This window comes from Colletotrichum aenigma (genome assembly GCF_013390185.1).
Source record: "Colletotrichum aenigma strain Cg56 chromosome Unknown KSG_Cg56_contig09, whole genome shotgun sequence".
NCBI classification, from domain to species: domain Eukaryota; kingdom Fungi; phylum Ascomycota; class Sordariomycetes; order Glomerellales; family Glomerellaceae; genus Colletotrichum; species Colletotrichum aenigma.
Window position 1 is genome coordinate 699,890 of NW_023500915.1, and position 17,860 is coordinate 717,749.

The window sequence follows — 17,860 nt, forward strand, 5'->3', positions numbered from 1 at the left end:
GTAAGAAAACGTCCAAAGGCTCTCCGGAATCACAAGAAGAAAAGAGAACCTCCGAGACTTACAATAATTTCAACGTGGGACCTAGCGAGGAGGACGCTAGAGCGGCCCCATGCGATGGTTCAAAGGTTGACAAGCCTCTGGTCATATTCACATCTCAAAGAAAGGAGTCAATCTGTATGTTCAAGTGGTGTAAAGTTTCATATCCATTGTATCCCTCTCCACTGTCTATCGGCCTCCACACAACTTCTCTCGCAACGTCTCTCCCCAAACCTTGCAACCCCTGTCGTCATAGACCTCCCCAACAACGCGTTCGCCTCAAGCTGCCCCTGCACGGCCAGCCCTATTATCAACTCAACGAAAACGTGCCGCAGAACCCTGACCCAATGCTAAACCCCTGCAACCGCCTTGCGCCGTGCTGCGCTGTACATTATCAAGTTGTATGTTTTTGTTTCTCTCCTTAGAAACAGAAAGTTCTTCGAAAGAAGGTCCCAATCCCCAAGTCGAGAGTTCCATGCCAGTGATTTTATGATGCCCCGAAACGGATCCGGAAAAAAAGAGGACGTCATTGCGCGGGTGAAGAGAAAACCAGAAAGAAAGGCTTGTGTTCGTCATTATCCCGGAATAGCCAGTGATGCTCTGTGCTACTCCGTTGTCGTCATGCGGAAAAAAAGTGTAGCTCGAGGAGGAAAGGAGTCGTCGGAAGGAGATGAAGAATGGTGGACAAAGGGGAGGAGTGGCAGAGGTGCCAAGGTTGTCAACCGCCTCAGGTGTGACCGCCTGAGAGCATTCGTACATCCGTCCGACATCTGGCGTTTGTTTGTCCAGTGGGCAGCTATATAGTAGTAGACGGACAGTTGTCTTTGCTGCCTTGCATGCAACACAACCAAGAACAGAGTCTATGTATCTAACCTGCATTGTTGTTAGTGACTAGGTGGAGAAGATGGATATCGGGATTCACATACCGCAGCAGAGCACCTTCATGAACTTTTGGAAGCCTGTTGGTTGAGGCTCAGCTGGCCGGCCGTTAGGCTGGGCCTGCTGTTGGTTCATCGGTGTTTGCTGAGGGACGTTCTGAGGAAGGTTGCGGTTGCTGTTCTGAAACTGGGCCTGAGTTGAGCCGGTGGGAGTGGCCATGTCCCGGAGACCCCCGGCTCCGCTGCCCCGGTTCGCATTCAATGCGCCGGGGGCGTTTGGCTGACCTCTCGATTTCGCCATCTGCTTGATCGGAGAAGGAGGCGGGGGTTGCGCGGCGTTTAAACGGCCGACAGTAAGGTTCTGTGCTTGGTTGTGGGGGGTCGCAGCACCGCCCCGATGGCCGCTGTGCAGCTCCATCTGGGACGGGCCTGGTCGAGCATTTGGGTTGTGCAGATATCCGGGGTTGTGGCCCTTCATGGCATCCCATCCCTTGCCTGAGTCCTTGGAAATCTTCATCCAGTCGTACTCGCCATCCTCGACCTCGCCGGTGTTCTTCAGGGCCTGTGTGAAGAGCTCGCGGAGGTAGTCGTAGTCGGGGGTATCCTCGAAGCCGAGGTTGCGGACGTACGTCAGGTACTTGTTGAACTCCTCGGGGAAGCCTTCGCAGAGGTCCTTGATGGGGGTCGTCTGCTTCTTCTCGCCAATCTTCTCGTACTTCTGCTTGTTGGTAGCAGCCTTCAAACCCTGCCAGGGAAGGCCGCCACGGAGGAAGTACATGAAAACGTGACCGAGGGCCTCGAGATCGTCGCGTCGGGATTGCTCGCGGCCCAGATGGGTGTTGATACTCATGTATCTGGCGGTACCGGAAAGGGACTTTCGCTCGCGGTAGGGAATGTGCTGCTTCGTCTTGGGGTCACGGTACTGCTTCGCCATACCGAAATCTACAACGTGAATAACGTTGGCAGCCTTGGTGCCTGGTCTGCCGATCAGGAAGTTATCGGGCTTGATGTCGCGGTAGATGAGGTTCTTCTCGTGGATGGTTTGCACCCTCGAAAGCTGGGTACTACGGTCAGCGTCCTGTTGTCGTCCAGTACCGTCTTACGTGTCTACGTACCATCTGCTTGGCGACCATAACGACGGTCTTGATTGTGAACCTTCTGCCGCAGTGGTCGAAAAGGTCCTCGAGAGAGGGACCGAGTAAGTCGATAACTAGGATATTGTGCAGACCCTCCTGTCCGAAGTAGTAGACATTGGGAATGCCGGCTGGGGGGGAAATGTCAGCAGTGCGTCGCCGGGCACGTGCGAGAGGGGACTCACGGCATCCAACAAGAATCTTGTATGTGCGATACTCGTCTCGCAGTTGAGGAGCATCGCTCTTACGCGGCTCCTACAATTTTGATTGACGTCAGTCATTTGTTTCTCGGCTACGAGGCCACGGCGAGGCGATTGGCGACGCGGTGGATGATGAAGATGCCTCAGCGACGTACGAATTTGATGGCGACCTGCTGGTTGTTGAGCAGGTTGGTGCCCTCGAAAATGACACCAAAGGAACCCTCTCCGATCTTCTTGCCGACGCGGTAGTGTACGCCGACAACGTTGCTCGACGAGGAAGCCATCGCGGTCGGAGGCTTGGTCCTGTTACGGACAGAGTCGAGGGTGTGGCGTCGAGGAGAGTCGGCTCAATCGTGCCGGAGTCGGTGTGGTATCGCTCGATTACGAGGAAAGGGAGGAGAGGTACGAAGAAAAAAAATTAAAACCAAAGGCGATATCTGAAGGATGCTTTGAGACGCGGTCAGCTATCTATGAGGGTGTTCGTAAGCCCATTTGGGCCGATTCTTCGGGGGGCGAAATCAGTTCGACGGAATCGGAAGGGGGTGGTGGTGTGTGGTTGTGGTTGCTGGGAGAGAGATTTTGAGAGGAAGGATGAATGGGGGAGAGAATGGACGGATTTTGGGGCAGAGGGACGGATGGCAGCCGCAGACGAGTGGTTATGGTGGGTAATCCGCCCCCGGACCACATGCACTGCACGGGGAGTGCGAAGGGAACGGGATGGGCTGGACCGGGCTGGGCTGCTAGGCTTTTGGGGGTTCAAGGCCTGCTACTGGCAGGATTGGCGTCGGGTGAGTGGTCCACAACCGGCGGTGCAGTGCAAATGGAGCGACGTAGTGGTGCTATGCGACGGGCGGGAACTGGCTGGCAGCTGGGAGCTCCTCAGGTTCGGCGCCCAAACTCGCCCGTTGTTGGCTCGGTGCCGGCCCGGACTTGGCTGGGCACCTGCTGCTTGCTTGCTTGCTAGCTGATGGGCGAGCAGAGGCTGCGCTGTGGTGAGGCAAGGTGAGGTGGACTGGACTGGGACACACGAATCGCTCGCCAGCTGCGGCGGCCTGAGGCCGAAGCTGAAATCTTTCCAGGGTGTGTGATGTGCAGGGAACAGCGGTGCAGGGGGCAGTTTTGCGTGCGTGTTTGTGCTGAGCGGCAGGAGGAGGGAGGTATCCAAGGCGTTGAATTGTGCTTGTGCAGACCGCAGCCGGGTGCATCTGCATCTCAGCCTCCCGTCCCTGGTGGTTCTTACTCACCTCGGTGCCTGTTTGATGCCGTCGCTGTCTCTTCCTTGGCCCGAGTGACCTATTTCTGTTTTCTCCGGATGCCGCCGTTTGCTGCTGCTGGTGCCTGGTGCCGATATGCTCCTTTCGAGGAATCGTCCAATCCAATCCCAAATGTTCCTTATTTCCCGTTCGTCACTGGCGGAATGCCTTGTCTCGGGGGACGGAAGGGAGGCGGTGCGAGGGCTGAGTCGTATCTCGCCGTTGTCGGATGGCCGTTGAATCGTCTCCGATCAGGCTTGTCGCGGCGAAGAAGAGCAATGGGGGGGGAAGCCGGAGGGGGGAAAAGGGAAAGGAAAGAGAGAAAAGGAAGAAAAAGGCGGGAGAAGGCAGCTCAAGAGGCAGTTCGTTAGAGGGTGTCGTCAACGGGCCAGATGAAATTACAAGCGACGCCTCAACTTCCCCAAGCCAAAATTGCCATGTATCGTTCACGACGGCCCACACTTCACTTTTCAGTGAGAGAAGGAACTTAGGAAGGGGGGATGGATCAATGGAAGGGGGGTCAGATCAGGTCCGGGTCACTGTCAAGGTCCAGGTCTAGGTCCAGGTCCAGGTCCGAGTCTACGGCGGTACGGTAGGCGGTCCAGGGCCAGGTTTGGGAAAGTGAGAGGCGGCGGCCGGGAAGGCAGGGGCGCGGCAAGAAGAGAGAGCCACGAACGTGCGGGTGGCCGCCGGTGGTTGAACTCTGAAGAGGGGGGATTAGATCTAATTTCAATGGACGAGGGGCCGTCGCGGAATTGCACGGCGCCCAACTCTTGATCCGTGTCTTTCCATGATTCCCAGTTTCCCAGATTCCCATCCTCGTCGGATTGGACGAGATGGAGGATCAGGATAATTCGCGTCTGGAGTACAAGAAATACCACGGCAGCCCCGAGGTGGCTGCCGCTGGGCTCTGCTGGCTCGGGAGCCCTCCGGACTGTCTTATGCTGAAAATGAGTGTCGCATACGACACTCACATTGGCCGCTGACTGCTGGCCCCGGCTGACTACCTTCCAGTAAGGTGCTGCTGGACAACTTGCCCTGGACGTTGCCTTTATGCTACTGGCCTGAGCAGACCACAACATTAACAAGACGAGCCGACACTGACGAGCACAGGCCATCAGATGGCAGCGGCGTCCCACCTCGACAAAGGGGGTAAAAGCATTAGTGCCTGAGGTGCAGACGCAATCATTGGTCAATAGAAGTGAGAGACACCAGGTACGTACCGGAAAAGTCCACTCCCGCCAGGAACTTGGACATGTACCTTGCCTTACCGACACCTCAAGCGCAGCAGCAACCTGAGGTGAGCAGTGGAAGTGGAAACGTCGTTGCCAAGGACCAAACCAGTAGGTAAAAAAAGAGCAAGGTACCTGTCGTCACCCCCAATTTCCCACCAATTTCGCATGTACCGGAGCCAACTTCTTCTTCGGGTCGCCTACGGCGTCCCCCAGTCGCCCCAATTTTGCAGTACGATCTTCCAGTTAGCTCTCTTCCAACCGCGACGGGACGTCTCGAGTCCCAACTTCTGTTTCTCAACCATTGCTCTGTACAGCATACGGATACAGCATGCAGCTGGAGTTGTGTACCTCCAAGACCGCTCGCTGCTCCGTCTGCTGCTTGCTCTGGCGCCGTCCGTATCCTCGCCTACGATATGACCTTGCTGAAGAACCCACGCCGTATTCGTCTCGTCTCGTCTCATGAGAAATCTAAATTAAACCCGACTCCCCTTTTCCTGCCTCTCGCCGCTCCCTCTCTCTCCTATTCGAAGATCCGACTTATCTCGAAAGTGCGAAAGTCCAGCGCCCACTGCATCATCGCTCGTCTGATGATTAACTATCCAGCCACCCGCGAGCCGTCCGTCTGACAGGTTCGCAGGTTCTGCTGTGTCTGTCGTGCCTCGTCTGCCAGCCACGGGGAGACAAACGGGACACTGACACCGCTCCAGGCCAGGGTCACTCGCGTTAGGCACTAAGCACCAACAGCGGATAGCCGAACGACGCGCCAGGGGCCAAGGGGAACTCTGGCCGCGCCTGTCCCGTCCAGGCTGCCGGGTGGAATAAATCACATCGAATTCTTCTGCCGTGGAGCATTGCGGTGCATATCAAGCCAAGCCAAAACAGCACTGGAAGCTCGCGCTAGAAACGACCCTAGAAAATACACGGCGTATGCCCTGTGCGGGGATCGAGGTCCGCTGACGGCTTAGCGGGTGTCTGCTTCAATGGCTGCATTCCTCGCTTTGTTCCCGTGCTCCTGCTAGCCACTCGTTATCCGGTCGACGACCCCTTTCTAAGGTACCTCAGGGAGACGGGAGACAGCCAGGAGAACAGACTGTCGAGGGCAGGCCAAACAACATGCACGACGACGCATCAAAGAAAGGTACGTCCGTACAGCCTCGGCGTCCTCCCTCTCAGCATACGATTACCAGATGTGCCTCACCTCGATGGAAGCACGCGGCAAACATGACATGTCGCCAATAAGATGACAAGCGCATCTGGCGACAACCGTTCTGCTCGACTCGGGCTGAGTTCCGCATACCGAGTTAGCAGAACCGGTTGTCGGCAACTGTGCCACGGTCAGATAAGCTATTGAAGCCTCGCCAGAGCTGGAGCCTGCTCACAGCAGATCCAATAAGGCTGCCTGCGGACGCTAACTCTATGCCTACACTACGGCATCTGATTGGCATGAACTCTGCACCTCGAGATGCGCAGATGTACAGAGCTCTCAGCATAAATCATCGAAACTCTCATGCTCGGCAACTCAAATGCAGAAAAGCAGTGTGCTAAAACGCCTAGGTCAACCCACCCTGACCAGGTTCATCGGTCAACCATTCACCAGGCCGTCACCTACTCGACGCAACGAACCAAAAAAGTACGCTTCAACGGGGTCCAGAGGAGAAAAAAAAAACGCAAGATCACCAACCAGAGGAATCCGCCTGCCTGCAGCCGTTGCAGCTGCTGAAGGCGCCGCTGTCCAATGGCCTCGTCTCCTGCAGCAGCTCCTTGCCCATCCCGGGTTGGACCTGCAGCGGCGTCAGAGCCCGGCATGCTAGGTTCCCACCGCCGAGGTGCCGCCCGAGATGCGGTGAAAGCCCGCCCCGTTCCATGTTGACCTCTTTTTTTCTTCTTCTCCTTCTGCAGAGAACAAGTCGGTGGCTGTCAACCAGCTGCCGCCCTTCCCCTTGGCAACAGTGCCACGCAGGTTGGTTGGAGATCGCTTGCAACTGTCGTTCGTTACGGCTTGCCCCTCGCGCTGCGCGCTGTCGGGCGGCTACCGCCCTCCCAACACAACCAAAGAAAACAGAGCCCATCATCCGATGTCCTCTTCCTACCATTCCGTCGAGAGAGGCGTCTTGAGGAGCCACTCATTCAGTCTCCCTCCCGCCCTACGGTTTCACTTCTGCTCCCCCGATCCCCGTCAGCTGGCCCTCCCTCGCCATCGGAGATATTCGCCAGGCTTCAAATGAAACGCTGACCCATCTCCCTACAACTCTCGTGAGTCTCAACCGCACACAGGCCTCCCCGCGTCCCTCCGCCAACCCGTCATCCAATCACCAATTCCCGTCTCAAGCCCAGCCCGTCCTAACCCATAGCTCTGTCGCACTCCGGAAGCTCGTGAACACACATAGGTCGAAGAAGCAGAATGTTACTAAGAAAACCCATGGCACCATCCTCTCGACGATATCTCGCGAACACTGCATGTCTCGCTCCCCGTCGTGACTATAGCTTACACGACGAAGCTAACGCCGCACCAATACTCGCCCGTGACGAATCAAGCTCGCTGACAAGACACAGTCTTAAAGTTAGCAAGTCATGTCTCAAGAAAGCCAACGAGTCCCGCCGCGGTGAGTAATGCCCGCCCAAGGATAGAGCGCCTTTCATTCTCCTCGGCACGGGCGCAGCTTGGTCTTTCATCCATGTGAATGACGTATCTGCATCTCCGCGCGCGCGCAACGCGTTTCTCATATTTTTTTCGCCTCCCTAACTCAACCCCCTCTCTCCTGCCAACGGCGGCATGAATCGTGCCTCGTCTTGTCAAAGTTGCCGGATGGTAAAACCGGCGAAAGCAAGGTGGTGGGAGAGGAAAAGGATATGCTTGCAGAGTGAGCATCGGTGCTCCGATTTTTCCCCTGCCGGAATTATCGCACTTCGACCGCGAGAGCGAACACGGCAAACTTTCCCATCCATACCCTCCGTCTCCGTCCGCCGTCTCAGACCTCAACAGAAAACGTGCAAGAAAGCTTTCCAGAAGCTAGCTCCACATTGTCTGTCTCCCACTCCGCATCCGATCTCTCGAAACATGCCATCTCTGAGAAACACAAAATATATGGATGGGACCCTTAAAGACGTATATCGTTTTGTATAGAAACTTGTGAGACGTAGAATCGACGCCCACATAATCTGGCCAGAGCTTCCGCTTAGTCGTGGAGAGTCAAAGTCCGAGGGAGAGAGCGACAGATAGACCACGCAACAAACCCCCCACCACTTCAAAACGTCCTCACATATAGTAGATACTATGGCCACAACTGCAAGTCGCAAACAAATGTCGTCACACGTCAAACGGCCATTAGCAACGTCAGCGATGAAACATATGACACGCAGACGACGATAATCAAAACCTGGAATGATGTGCAAAAAGGTTACAGCAGCTTTTATATCCCAGATCCTGTCAACGAAACGAGGAAAGGTTCTTCTAGATTGAATTACTTGACAGATACCTGTCTCCCATAAACTCCAAAAAAGTAGCGCCCGACCCACACTTTTGTTCTCTTACGCGTTTGCTGTTGATGATATCTGATGTTTCGTTCCTTGTCTTTGTGTGTGTTCTTTTTTCTTTCATAGAAAATAGAGAGAGAGCCTATTGGAAAAAAGAGAGGGAACCCCCTGGATAACCCCAACCCATCCCCGCCTCCTATGCCATCCATCCCAATGTCATCATGAATGTGTGTAGTTAAAGTGTACGAAACAAAAAAAAAATGTGGCCTCGTGCCGTGGCACCGTGGAGGCGAGACAACCCCAATGAAGCCCTGAAGGCTTTAATACAAACAACCCCAACATTAGCAAAACAAAGAAATAAGTCTTCATCATACGGGATGACATGTGTGGCTAGCTAGCTAGCCTACTCCCACAACCCGGTACGCGTCTCAGTGGATGCCGTTCGCTTTTCCGTTCGTGTGCTGATCCGGAAGCTCTTCGGTGGCAGCCCGCGTGGCTTCGTCCACGGTTTCCGCAACCAGCGCTTCGGCCGACTCGGCCGTCGTGCGGGTCCATTCCTCCAGACGCGCCTTCTCAATGTACTTGCGCAACACGGAGTCCTCCCACTTCATGGCGTCGAGGAGCTTGTCCCTGTACGACTTTTCCATAATGTCGAAACGAGAGTCCAGGTCCTCGGTGAAGGCGCCGAGCGCGTCCGACGGCCGGAAGGGCTGGAACGGGTTATCAATTGTCTCTGTTGCATTGTTAGCATGAGGATACGGTTTGTCACGGCGGTAACACTCACGATGCTGGTAGCAAGAGGCAAATGCGCTGAAGAGTGTCGTGCTTGTGATCTTCTCCTCGACAGCCGAGTCGTCCTTCAATTGAGTGTCATTGATCTTCGTCCAGTCGTCTCGGATGAAGCATCGTCTCCAGATGAGACGCTTGGCCTCCTTGAGCTCCTCGCCATTGAGGCCGTACGAAGCGGCCAGAAGTGCCAAGTAGAAGGGGTCTGCGATCTCAGCAGCGGTCTCAGCCGGAAGGTTGATGAGTGTAAGCAGATCGATGAGAGACAGAGCATCGAGCGCCTCATGCCTAACGAGTCGGCGCATGCTGTTTTCAAAGACTTGAATCAGAGCCTTCTGCTTCTTGGGAATCTGCACACAATGGTTCTCCATCGCAAGCTGGACCTCGGCCGTCTCGTCGACAGCCGTTTGAATGGAAGGGAAGACCTGCGCATACAACTGGTCCTGAATCCTGATCAGCCCAAGTTGGTTGTCGATGGTATCCAGCTTCTCGTCGTTCTTGGGTTCTTTGATATCGCTGCTGGCTGCTCGCTTGAGTCCGAAGAGGTCGGGAGTTGAGGGCTCTGGAGACTCAGCCATCAGCGCAAGCTTGCCAAGACTGAGCTCAATCTTCTTGTTCCAGACTTGTTGCTCGCGGGTCAGGCCGAGGTTAAGTAGAGTCTCCGCAGCATGGTCGATGTCGTCCTCGCCTTGGACGTCGTTGATCCAAGATATTCTGGCGAGCTCAGGCTTCTGGCGGAGGAACTTCGTCCTGTACGCATGGTTGTCGTACTGGAAGTCGAGGACTGCCTGTACGCCGGCACCGTCCAACAAGATCTCGTACATAGGAAAAGCGAAGGCCTCTCCGTACTTATCGAAGTATTGGCCAATCTGCTTTTCCCTCGCCTCGGCCTTGTTGGTGAGTTCGCGAGCCTCGACTTGTGATCGCGAAATAGTAGCCTCTGTCCTAAGAGAATTGATTTGCTCGATCATAGCCAAAGCAAGGGCCCTCCAACAGCGATGCTTCTCGGCAATGTTGATGCTCTCGTCCCACTTACCAAGTCGCAAAAGTGAAAGTACCTTGTCGTTACGATCGGAATCGTAAAGCTTCGACAAGTGTTCCGACCATTTTTGCGTCTTGGCGTCGAGTTGAGCGGAATTCCACCGAGAGGCCTCGAGCAGAGACACCAAGTACTGGTCGGTCAGATTAGAAATCTCCTTGTTGATCTTCTCAAGTAGAGCAGGGTCCGGTTGCTTAGACTTGTCCTTGGTCTTTTCCTTCGGTGGGTAGTACTGGTCTAGCCATGTATGGCTCAACTCAAGCAACCGCTTGAGGTTGTTTGTGATGTAGTGGCAGCCGGTCCATGGCTCAGAAAGGCCTTCGTAATTGTCACGAAGGATACCAAAGTCCAGCTCCTCATCCTCAAGTCCGTAGAAAGCCAATCTTTCTTGTCGGTAGTTCAAAGCTGTCATGAGCGCCACCAAGTTCACCTGCTGAGCCTCGTACATGAGACGAGTGATGCGAACATCATCCATCAAATGATCCTTGTACATGTACTTGATCACCTCATATGCCCAAGCAATGAAGATCTCTAGTCTGCCCACGTCATGAATGAACCAGTGTCTCACTCGGTCAAGCTCTCCAACGTTCCGGTTGGGGGTCGTCTTGTCGTCTTGGTGGATGAACTCAACGATTTCTGCGACCAAATCCTTCTTATCGTTTGCAGGTCGTTCATTCGTAAAAACCTCGTGCTTCTTCCAGAGAATAGTGGCGACCATCATCTTCTCAGCATGAGAAAGCAAAAGCCATCGGGTCCGCCTGTCCAAGTTGACCTTCGTGTGCTTCAGATGAGCCATCAAGCGTTCCAGGGCGATCACGCGGTTGCTGAGGTTGTCTTCCAGAGATGCCGGTACTGTCGAGATGTGCGGTGTTGATGAGCTCATAATCTCATGGCTCAACTGTAGTGCAGCTTCCGCCATTTCGTTGTCTGAGAACTGGACTCCTTTCCTTCCATCGAAAACCAATGGGGTATCTGTCTTGTTGCCGAAGAAAACGGCTTGCTCTAGCTTGCTCTTCGGTGTGACTTTCGGGGGCTTGTCACTGCCGAATCTGTCTATGTCTGTTGTCATCAATCGCACAACGCCTGTACCACGCACGATGAGAACGACTGATGGGTTCTTGGTTTTTTGGCGCTGGCTTCTTGATTCTTCGCTGCCGTTCTGAGGCTCTTCAAAGCCCGAACCGAGAATCTCTGATTGGTTGTTGTCGGAGAGGGTGATCACATCTTCATACGTAGGAGGAATGATGTGATTATCCTCTTGGAGCTGCGAGTCGGGTGACTCCGGGGGAACACCAATTGACGCGACAACAACTGCCTTGTCGAACACAACGAAAGCAACCAGAGCGGGCCGGGGAAGGTACAGGCGAGGTCTTGCGGCCTGCAGTGGGTTCGCCGGGCTGTAGCGCACCTTGTATGAGGTGATGGGCCGGACCATACCAACCTGCGCTGAGGAGGGCGAGAGGATGACTTCAACCAGAGAGTAGTGCGACTCTTTCTTCTTTGTAAGACTGACAAGCAAGACGAGGTGCTGCAAGTTGATGTCGTCTGAGGCCATGGCATTGCTGAGCCTGCTCATGTCCCGGTACTTGGCGTCCAAGCCCTTTGGCACAAACGCAAGGTCGACAACCTCGAATGTGTCGTGGTGGAATTCTCCGCTCGATGGGTCAACTTCGCGAATAGCGTCGATGATCTCTTCTTGCATGTCCGCCTCAACAATCGTGTCGTGGTGTCCTCCGCGGTGGATCCTCCATGCGTGCAGCCTCCCCTTGAGAGTAGCAGCAACAACATTGCGTTCGCCGACCCGAGTGGTGCGTTCTGCTCGTACGGCGGCAATATCCCCGCGGCCAGCGGTGTGCGTAAGAGCATGGCGAATGCTTCCGAGAAGTCCTCCGGCCGCGGGTCCCAGGCTCGTGCGGAGGAATTGGACCGAAATCGTGGGTCGGCCGTGTCCGTCGCGAACGCTCATGTACGCCAGCCTGCCGCTCGTAAAGGCAAGGACGAACCCGGCGGACTCGGCGTTGGTGATCTGAATGACTCTCTCGCCCGAGTACATGCCAGATATTGATCCCTCCACACCATGTCGTTGTTGGCGGATGAAATCCAGGGTTGCCGCGCTCGAGATGGACTCCCAGTACGCAATTTTTCCACTCACGGGCATGACAACCACCAGGCCCGGCTCTGTAGAGGAGGCTGACGGCGACACAAGACAGCCCAATGGAAGAGGTTCTGAAGTGTGCTTCGAGGGATATGGGAGAGTGAAGGTGAATGTCTCGGGGGATTGGGTAGGGTTCGTGTATGGCCAGACGATGGCGTGTGTATGGGTCAAGCTAAGGGCGTATCCGTTCGAGAAAACATCGCCATGTTGCTGAGCTTCACGGAGGGTTAGGTGGTAATGGGCGCGTAAATTGTAGAGAACGTACCTGAAGCATCCGCACGGATGCGGTCTGGAAGCGCAGGGAGTTTGCTCACCGTGTAGGCGTTATTCGTCGTCTGGAAAATTGTTAGCAGCCGTCGAGGACGCAATGCGACCGAGGTGAGACCTACCAAAACAACGCTTCCATCACCCTTGGTAGGTCTTTCGCCGCCCTTGGGCTTTTTCGCGCGTACGCTGAGCTCCTTCCTCGGCGTGGGCGTGATGGGGTGGTGGTTTTCGATGCCGTCTTGCCGCACGTCGAGCGTCGCAACTTTGTCGGACTTGACCTCGTACATCTCCGGGGCAGGCGCGTTCGATACATCGGGGTTGGTGAAGGTCTGTTCGGTCAGAGGGAGACGCTGGCGCTTGGCCTTGGGTTGTTGAGCGAGGCTCTCATTGCTGACGGGCCGCTGGCGTCTTCTGCTTCGCGTGGCGGTAGCAGGGCCGCCTTCGCTCGCGGAGGGAGAAAACATGGTGATGTTTCGAGCGACCGGGCGCGAAGGGGGTGGTGGTATTCGGGGTCGCCGTGGATGGTGATGATGTTCGATTCGGTTGATGGAGGAGGATCAGAAAAACATTTCGAGGATGAATTCTGCGGCCTAAGGTATTGTTAGGGAAAGCGGAGTGCCAGGGACGTAGGTGGCAGACTCCAAAGCGGATTTAGCAAATATGTGAGAGTGACGAAGCATCAATCGATTGGGTCTTGTCGAAAAAAACACAAGGTTGCTGCATCTGCCAAGCACGGACCACCAGCACCAGCTCTGGGTGGTGCTAAGAGAAGCTCACCTCTCACCTCACTGAAGTCGGGAGCGGTTTGTCAGGCCTCATTGGCTCCAGGCGGCTCCAAGTGGCTCCCCAGTGGTGCGGCGTGCAGGCTCTCTGCAGCTGTGCAGCCGTGCCAGCTGAGGCGGCGGAAGGGGCACCAGGAGCACTGAGATACTTCCAGCGCGTTGGTCCCGGTTCCGGTACGTACCTGCTTTGGCATGGTGCGTCTGACCTGATGAATGTCTCTGATTGGCCGACTCCGCGATCGTACTGGAGCCTGCTGAATCGCCGCATTGGAAGAAAATAGGGACCCTTAGTGGAGCCATGGAAACCAAGTCAACAACGTCACTCCCAGCGTCGGCCCTCGGGAACTGACGGCGGGACACTGGCCGCAGATAGAACCATTCTGATGTCTGGATACAAAAGGAAATATCCACCAACTCAGACTCTCTATCTTCCCCCCAGGACCTGAGGCATACAGTTTAACAGCTCAAATAACCCTCGCTCAAGTAACAGAAACCTTGAGACTACGAGGGTCAGTCGATATCAATCTCATCGTCATCCTGCCCCATCTACGCCTCTGTGGAACATTCCGCCCGAAGTCTGTTGACTCGCAACCAACTCACAATCTCCGGGGAATGCTTCTGGTGAGAGCCCTGCTTATGCTATCCATGGTTCAACGTAGCCAATGAGCAACCCGATTTTTCACACTATTTCGAAAAAGGCCAGACGGGACTTACATGCGAACTGGCTCGGTCCTGTTGTCGACTGGAGGTATATCGCCGATCAACCTGAGCTGCCAGGATGCTAAGAGAAGGACTCACAGCTGATTTCATATTTCTTTGGATCTGGCCATCAGTGTAGTAAACGGTTTACACTTGGCCTAGATCGTCATAAGTGGACTTCCAGGGTAGTCTGCACATTTGGTTTCCTCTGAAACTTAGTCCCGAGCTGGGGATCTGGAGCCGAGCTGTCCTCCGACCTCAATTTCCTAAGTTCCTAGAACTTCACAAAAGGCCGGCGACGTATATGCCTTCATACTGGCCAGTGATATTGCACGGGACACGCGCCAGTAGCTTTGACTAGCTCTTTCACACCGCAGTATCCTTTGTGCGGCTTGTACAGCCTTTCTTTTTAGCTATCGTTTCTTTATCAACACAACCATCAACGACGATGACCATGATAACGAGGAAACTGAGACTCAACTCGGTCAAGATGGCCCTCGTGGGTCGCCAGTACTCAACTGCCATGGCCATCACCGATCCGCTCGTCAAATACCGCACCCTCATCTCCACCAAACTTCTCGCCCCAGACCCCTCTCAACACCGGCTGGCTATCCATCTTCAAAAACTGTATACCCGTTTGAAAGACTACGCCCCGGAAGAGGACTATCGGGAGCGCCTGAAGCAAGTCGCCGACATCCCCGAGGCTCAGGACCCCGAAGAGGCCGCTGCAAGATTGGCCATGCCAAACCATCCCATATGGGATAACCCGCTGTTCAAGCATGTGTCAAAGAAGATCATGCCCGAGACGAAAGACCCCAACCCGATGGCTCTCGTCAGAGTCATGACCAGCCTCGAGGGCGCCATCACCATCAACTCCCCTAGAGGTCTCTTCCTCTCAGGCGAAGTCGGCGTCGGCAAGTCGATGTTGATAGATCTGCTGGCTCAGGGCCTGCCGACAGAGAAGAAGAGGCGGTGGCACTTCAACACGTTTATGCTCTACACATTCTCACAGCTCGAGAAGTTCCGTCGGTCTCACCCAGAGCTAAGCGGCAACGAGAAGGAGTACTCCATGCTCTGGCTCGCCAAGAAACTTGTCGAGGAGTCTCCGATCCTGTTCCTGGATGAGTTCCAGCTTCCGGACAGGGCAGCAAGTAAGATCCTGTCCCACCTGTTCATAGCCTTCTTCCACCTCGGCGGGGTCCTCATCGCATCATCCAACCGCATGCCTGAAGAACTACAGAAGGCCATCGGTGTCGAGTACACGGTCCCTCCGTCAGACGGTTTCCTGAAGAGTCTCTTTCTTGGTGGCGCACGATCCAAGGCTACTCTCCACAGTCAAAACGACTTCGCAGCTTTTCTGGAAGTGTTGAAGGCGCGATGCGACTTTTGGCACATGGAAGGGGCAACGGACTTTAGACGTCGTGAAACTGGTGAGACTATTGCAGTCGAGGCCCCTGTAGCTGGCTTTATAGGTGGGGAGGAGCTGGCTAAGAAGGAGCCCAAAGACGGTATGTTACCTTTACAGGCCTTGAATTATCTGTTGCCGAGCATACGATCCCCCTTTCATTCAACTCAACACCCACCCACCTCAGCATCTTTACTCGAACTTGCACCAATGCGTCCCATCTTAGTCAAGTTATCAGACTAACATCACTAGAAACATCAACACCTTCCAAGTACTTCCTGCTCACGCCCGACACAACCCCTTGGACAACTGCTCTAGCCCAGCACCTCTCCCACTCTTGGTCCTCAGCAACGCTGACAGTATACGGCCGCACAATCCCCATCCCCCGCCAACACGGCGGCGTGGTTTACTGGGACTTTGACGCCCTCGTCGCGACCCTCGGCCCGGCCGACTACGTAACCATGGCCTCGACCTACCACACCTTCATCATCGACAATGTCCCTACCCTCACGGCCCTGCAGAAGAACGAAGCCCGCCGCTTCATCACGCTCCTAGACGCCCTCTACGAAGCAAGGTGCAAGCTGTTCGTCCGCGCCCAAACGGGGCCCGACGATCTCTTCTTCCCAGACATCCGCGCCCAGGAGGAAGCTGTGGCGGCTGCTGCCGCCGCTGGGGAGGAGGTCGTCGACTCTGACGCGATCCACTCTGAGACGATCGCCGAGGTTTACCAGGACTCCGCGGCGCCGTTCAGACCCAACATCTCCTTCTACGACACGGAACTTCCGACGGCCAAGTATGACCCCGACCAAGACTCCGACTTTGGCAAGCTGGGTCACGTTGGTGGAGGCGGCGGGAGCCCCAACTTCAGCAACACGGCAGCATTCACGGGTGAAGACGAGCGGTTTGCGTACCGTCGTGCGGCGAGCAGACTGTGGGAGCTGTGTAGCGAGGCATGGCATGCTCGAGGAGGTTCACCTGGGGAGTGGTGGACTCCTGTGCCCAGGGCGTCGCGGCACTGGGAGAACTCCTTGCCATCCAAACCCAAGAAGGACGAGCCTCTGCCGCCGCGCGCCAGACAGGCGGATGCCATGATGGGTCCGTCGAGGCCTGTTGACGGACCGTTCGGTACCGACAAGCTCGTTATTGAAAGACGAGAAGCTTTGGAGGAGGCGGAGCGCAGGGTCGAGCAGTTCAGTGGGAGGTGAAGTTTTTGGTTGTTTGGAATATCCATGTTTAGATCCGATTTAGGATAGCATGTACCGGCGCATAGCATAGCATTTTGGCGACGCTGGGCCCACGCACGCGCCCGTCGCATCGGGCGATATAAACCTTTGTGTCTCGTGATAGATATCTTACAACGCCGCCAGTGGGCCCTGGCCCGACACAATATAGAATCGCAATTCGATTTACAGTACCTCCCGTCTTAGAAACGCCATAAACTCCTCATTCTGGAAGCTTTCCAGCCGTCTCACAGTGTCGTGACACCAGGCGTCCAAGCCTCACCAATCCTCCGTACATCCCCCTCAAACTTCTTGCTCTTGATCACCCTGCCCCCGCGTCCAGACACCGGCGAGTGTTCGTCGGGCTCGTAAAAGGGGTTCTGCAGCAACCTGACGTAGGCGCTCTGCACCGCCCTGAACACGACCCGCAACTCCTGCTCACGAAGCCCGACAGCTCCCCGTCCTTTAGCAGAAGCCGCAGCGGCGTCGCCGCCGCCGCCGACCCTCCGCCCGCGCATGTCCACGACGACGACGATCTTGACGCCCGTGTTCGTTTCCCAGCCGTACGCGGCGAGCCGCTCGTCAACCGCGTGGAGGAGGCCGACCTCGCCTGAGAGACCGGAGCCCCCACTGGGAGCACCTGCCGCATTGGGCCCGCTTGCGTTGTGTCGTAGTTCGAAGATATCTAAGGTCGAGGAGAGGAGGAGGGAGAACTGGAGGGGCGTGCGGATCAGGGCGAAGGTGTTTGTTGACGGGTTGTACGACGGGAATATGGAGATGTGGAGGGGGTTGTTCTGTCGCTCTCGTCAGCATCGCTCTCGTCAGCAAGTGTCGTCCTTGCCAAAGAGCTCCAGCCAAGGATGGGCGGTTTGAGGAAGAGCTCAGGAGCATGCGGAGGGGGTGGCCTGTCTGCGATTGGACGTACGTTGCGGCCGATGATGCCTATGCAGGCTATTGAGGGGATCGCGGTCGCCATAGCCACATTCGCCGTGCTTCCTTGCGCTGTGCTGGTTTCGGTTGGCGCTGAATTTGCGGCGGAAGATGCGTAATGCGGTTGATGGACACGGTATGCTTGAGGTCGAACGTCGTCGCAGAGGAGGGTTGGAGATTGGAGAGCTGGGGTAGGTACCTTAGCTGTGGTGTCGGCGGGAGCTTAATTGATTTTTGGGTCCCTCGAGTGCCCCGCATCGATGTCAGGGGTCGCTGTGGGAGGAAAGGCAACGGATCTTCAACGGCTGCCGCTGCGTAGCTAGCACTCGGAGCAATGTCAATATTAACAAAATCGCCTCTGGTGCTCA

At 55.5% G+C, this 17,860-nt stretch overlaps 4 protein-coding genes across 4 annotated transcripts; 1 reads left to right on the forward strand and 3 right to left on the reverse strand.

The window, feature by feature from the left end:
• Nucleotides 1–904: 904 nt before the first annotated feature.
• On the reverse strand, nt 905–2,531 carry CGCA056_v012926 (Casein kinase I-like protein 1; the record flags this gene model as incomplete). Its single annotated transcript, XM_037328170.1, has 5 exons — nt 905–909; nt 963–1,971; nt 2,030–2,178; nt 2,233–2,302; nt 2,403–2,531. 5 exons carry the CDS (start codon nt 2,529–2,531, stop codon nt 905–907), a joined length of 1,362 nt encoding a protein of 453 aa, XP_037173233.1.
• Nucleotides 2,532–8,637: 6,106 nt separating this feature from the next.
• NUP133 (Nucleoporin NUP133) lies at nt 8,638–12,920 on the reverse strand (the record flags this gene model as incomplete). Its single annotated transcript, XM_037328171.1, has 4 exons — nt 8,638–8,942; nt 8,994–12,404; nt 12,455–12,524; nt 12,579–12,920. The coding sequence occupies 4 exons, from the start codon at nt 12,918–12,920 to the stop codon at nt 8,638–8,640; spliced, it is 4,128 nt and encodes a 1,375-aa protein (XP_037173232.1).
• Nucleotides 12,921–14,427: 1,507 nt separating this feature from the next.
• On the forward strand, nt 14,428–16,547 carry CGCA056_v012928 (Lactation elevated protein 1-like protein B; the record flags this gene model as incomplete). Its single annotated transcript, XM_037328172.1, has 2 exons — nt 14,428–15,445; nt 15,595–16,547. The coding sequence occupies 2 exons, from the start codon at nt 14,428–14,430 to the stop codon at nt 16,545–16,547; spliced, it is 1,971 nt and encodes a 656-aa protein (XP_037173531.1).
• A 263-nt stretch (nt 16,548–16,810) lies between these two features.
• On the reverse strand, nt 16,811–17,538 carry trappc2l (Trafficking protein particle complex subunit 2-like protein; the record flags this gene model as incomplete). The annotated part of the gene is made up of 2 exons (XM_037328173.1): nt 16,811–17,356; nt 17,488–17,538. The coding sequence occupies 2 exons, from the start codon at nt 17,536–17,538 to the stop codon at nt 16,811–16,813; spliced, it is 597 nt and encodes a 198-aa protein (XP_037173508.1).
• Between the last annotated feature and the right edge of the window lie 322 nt (nt 17,539–17,860).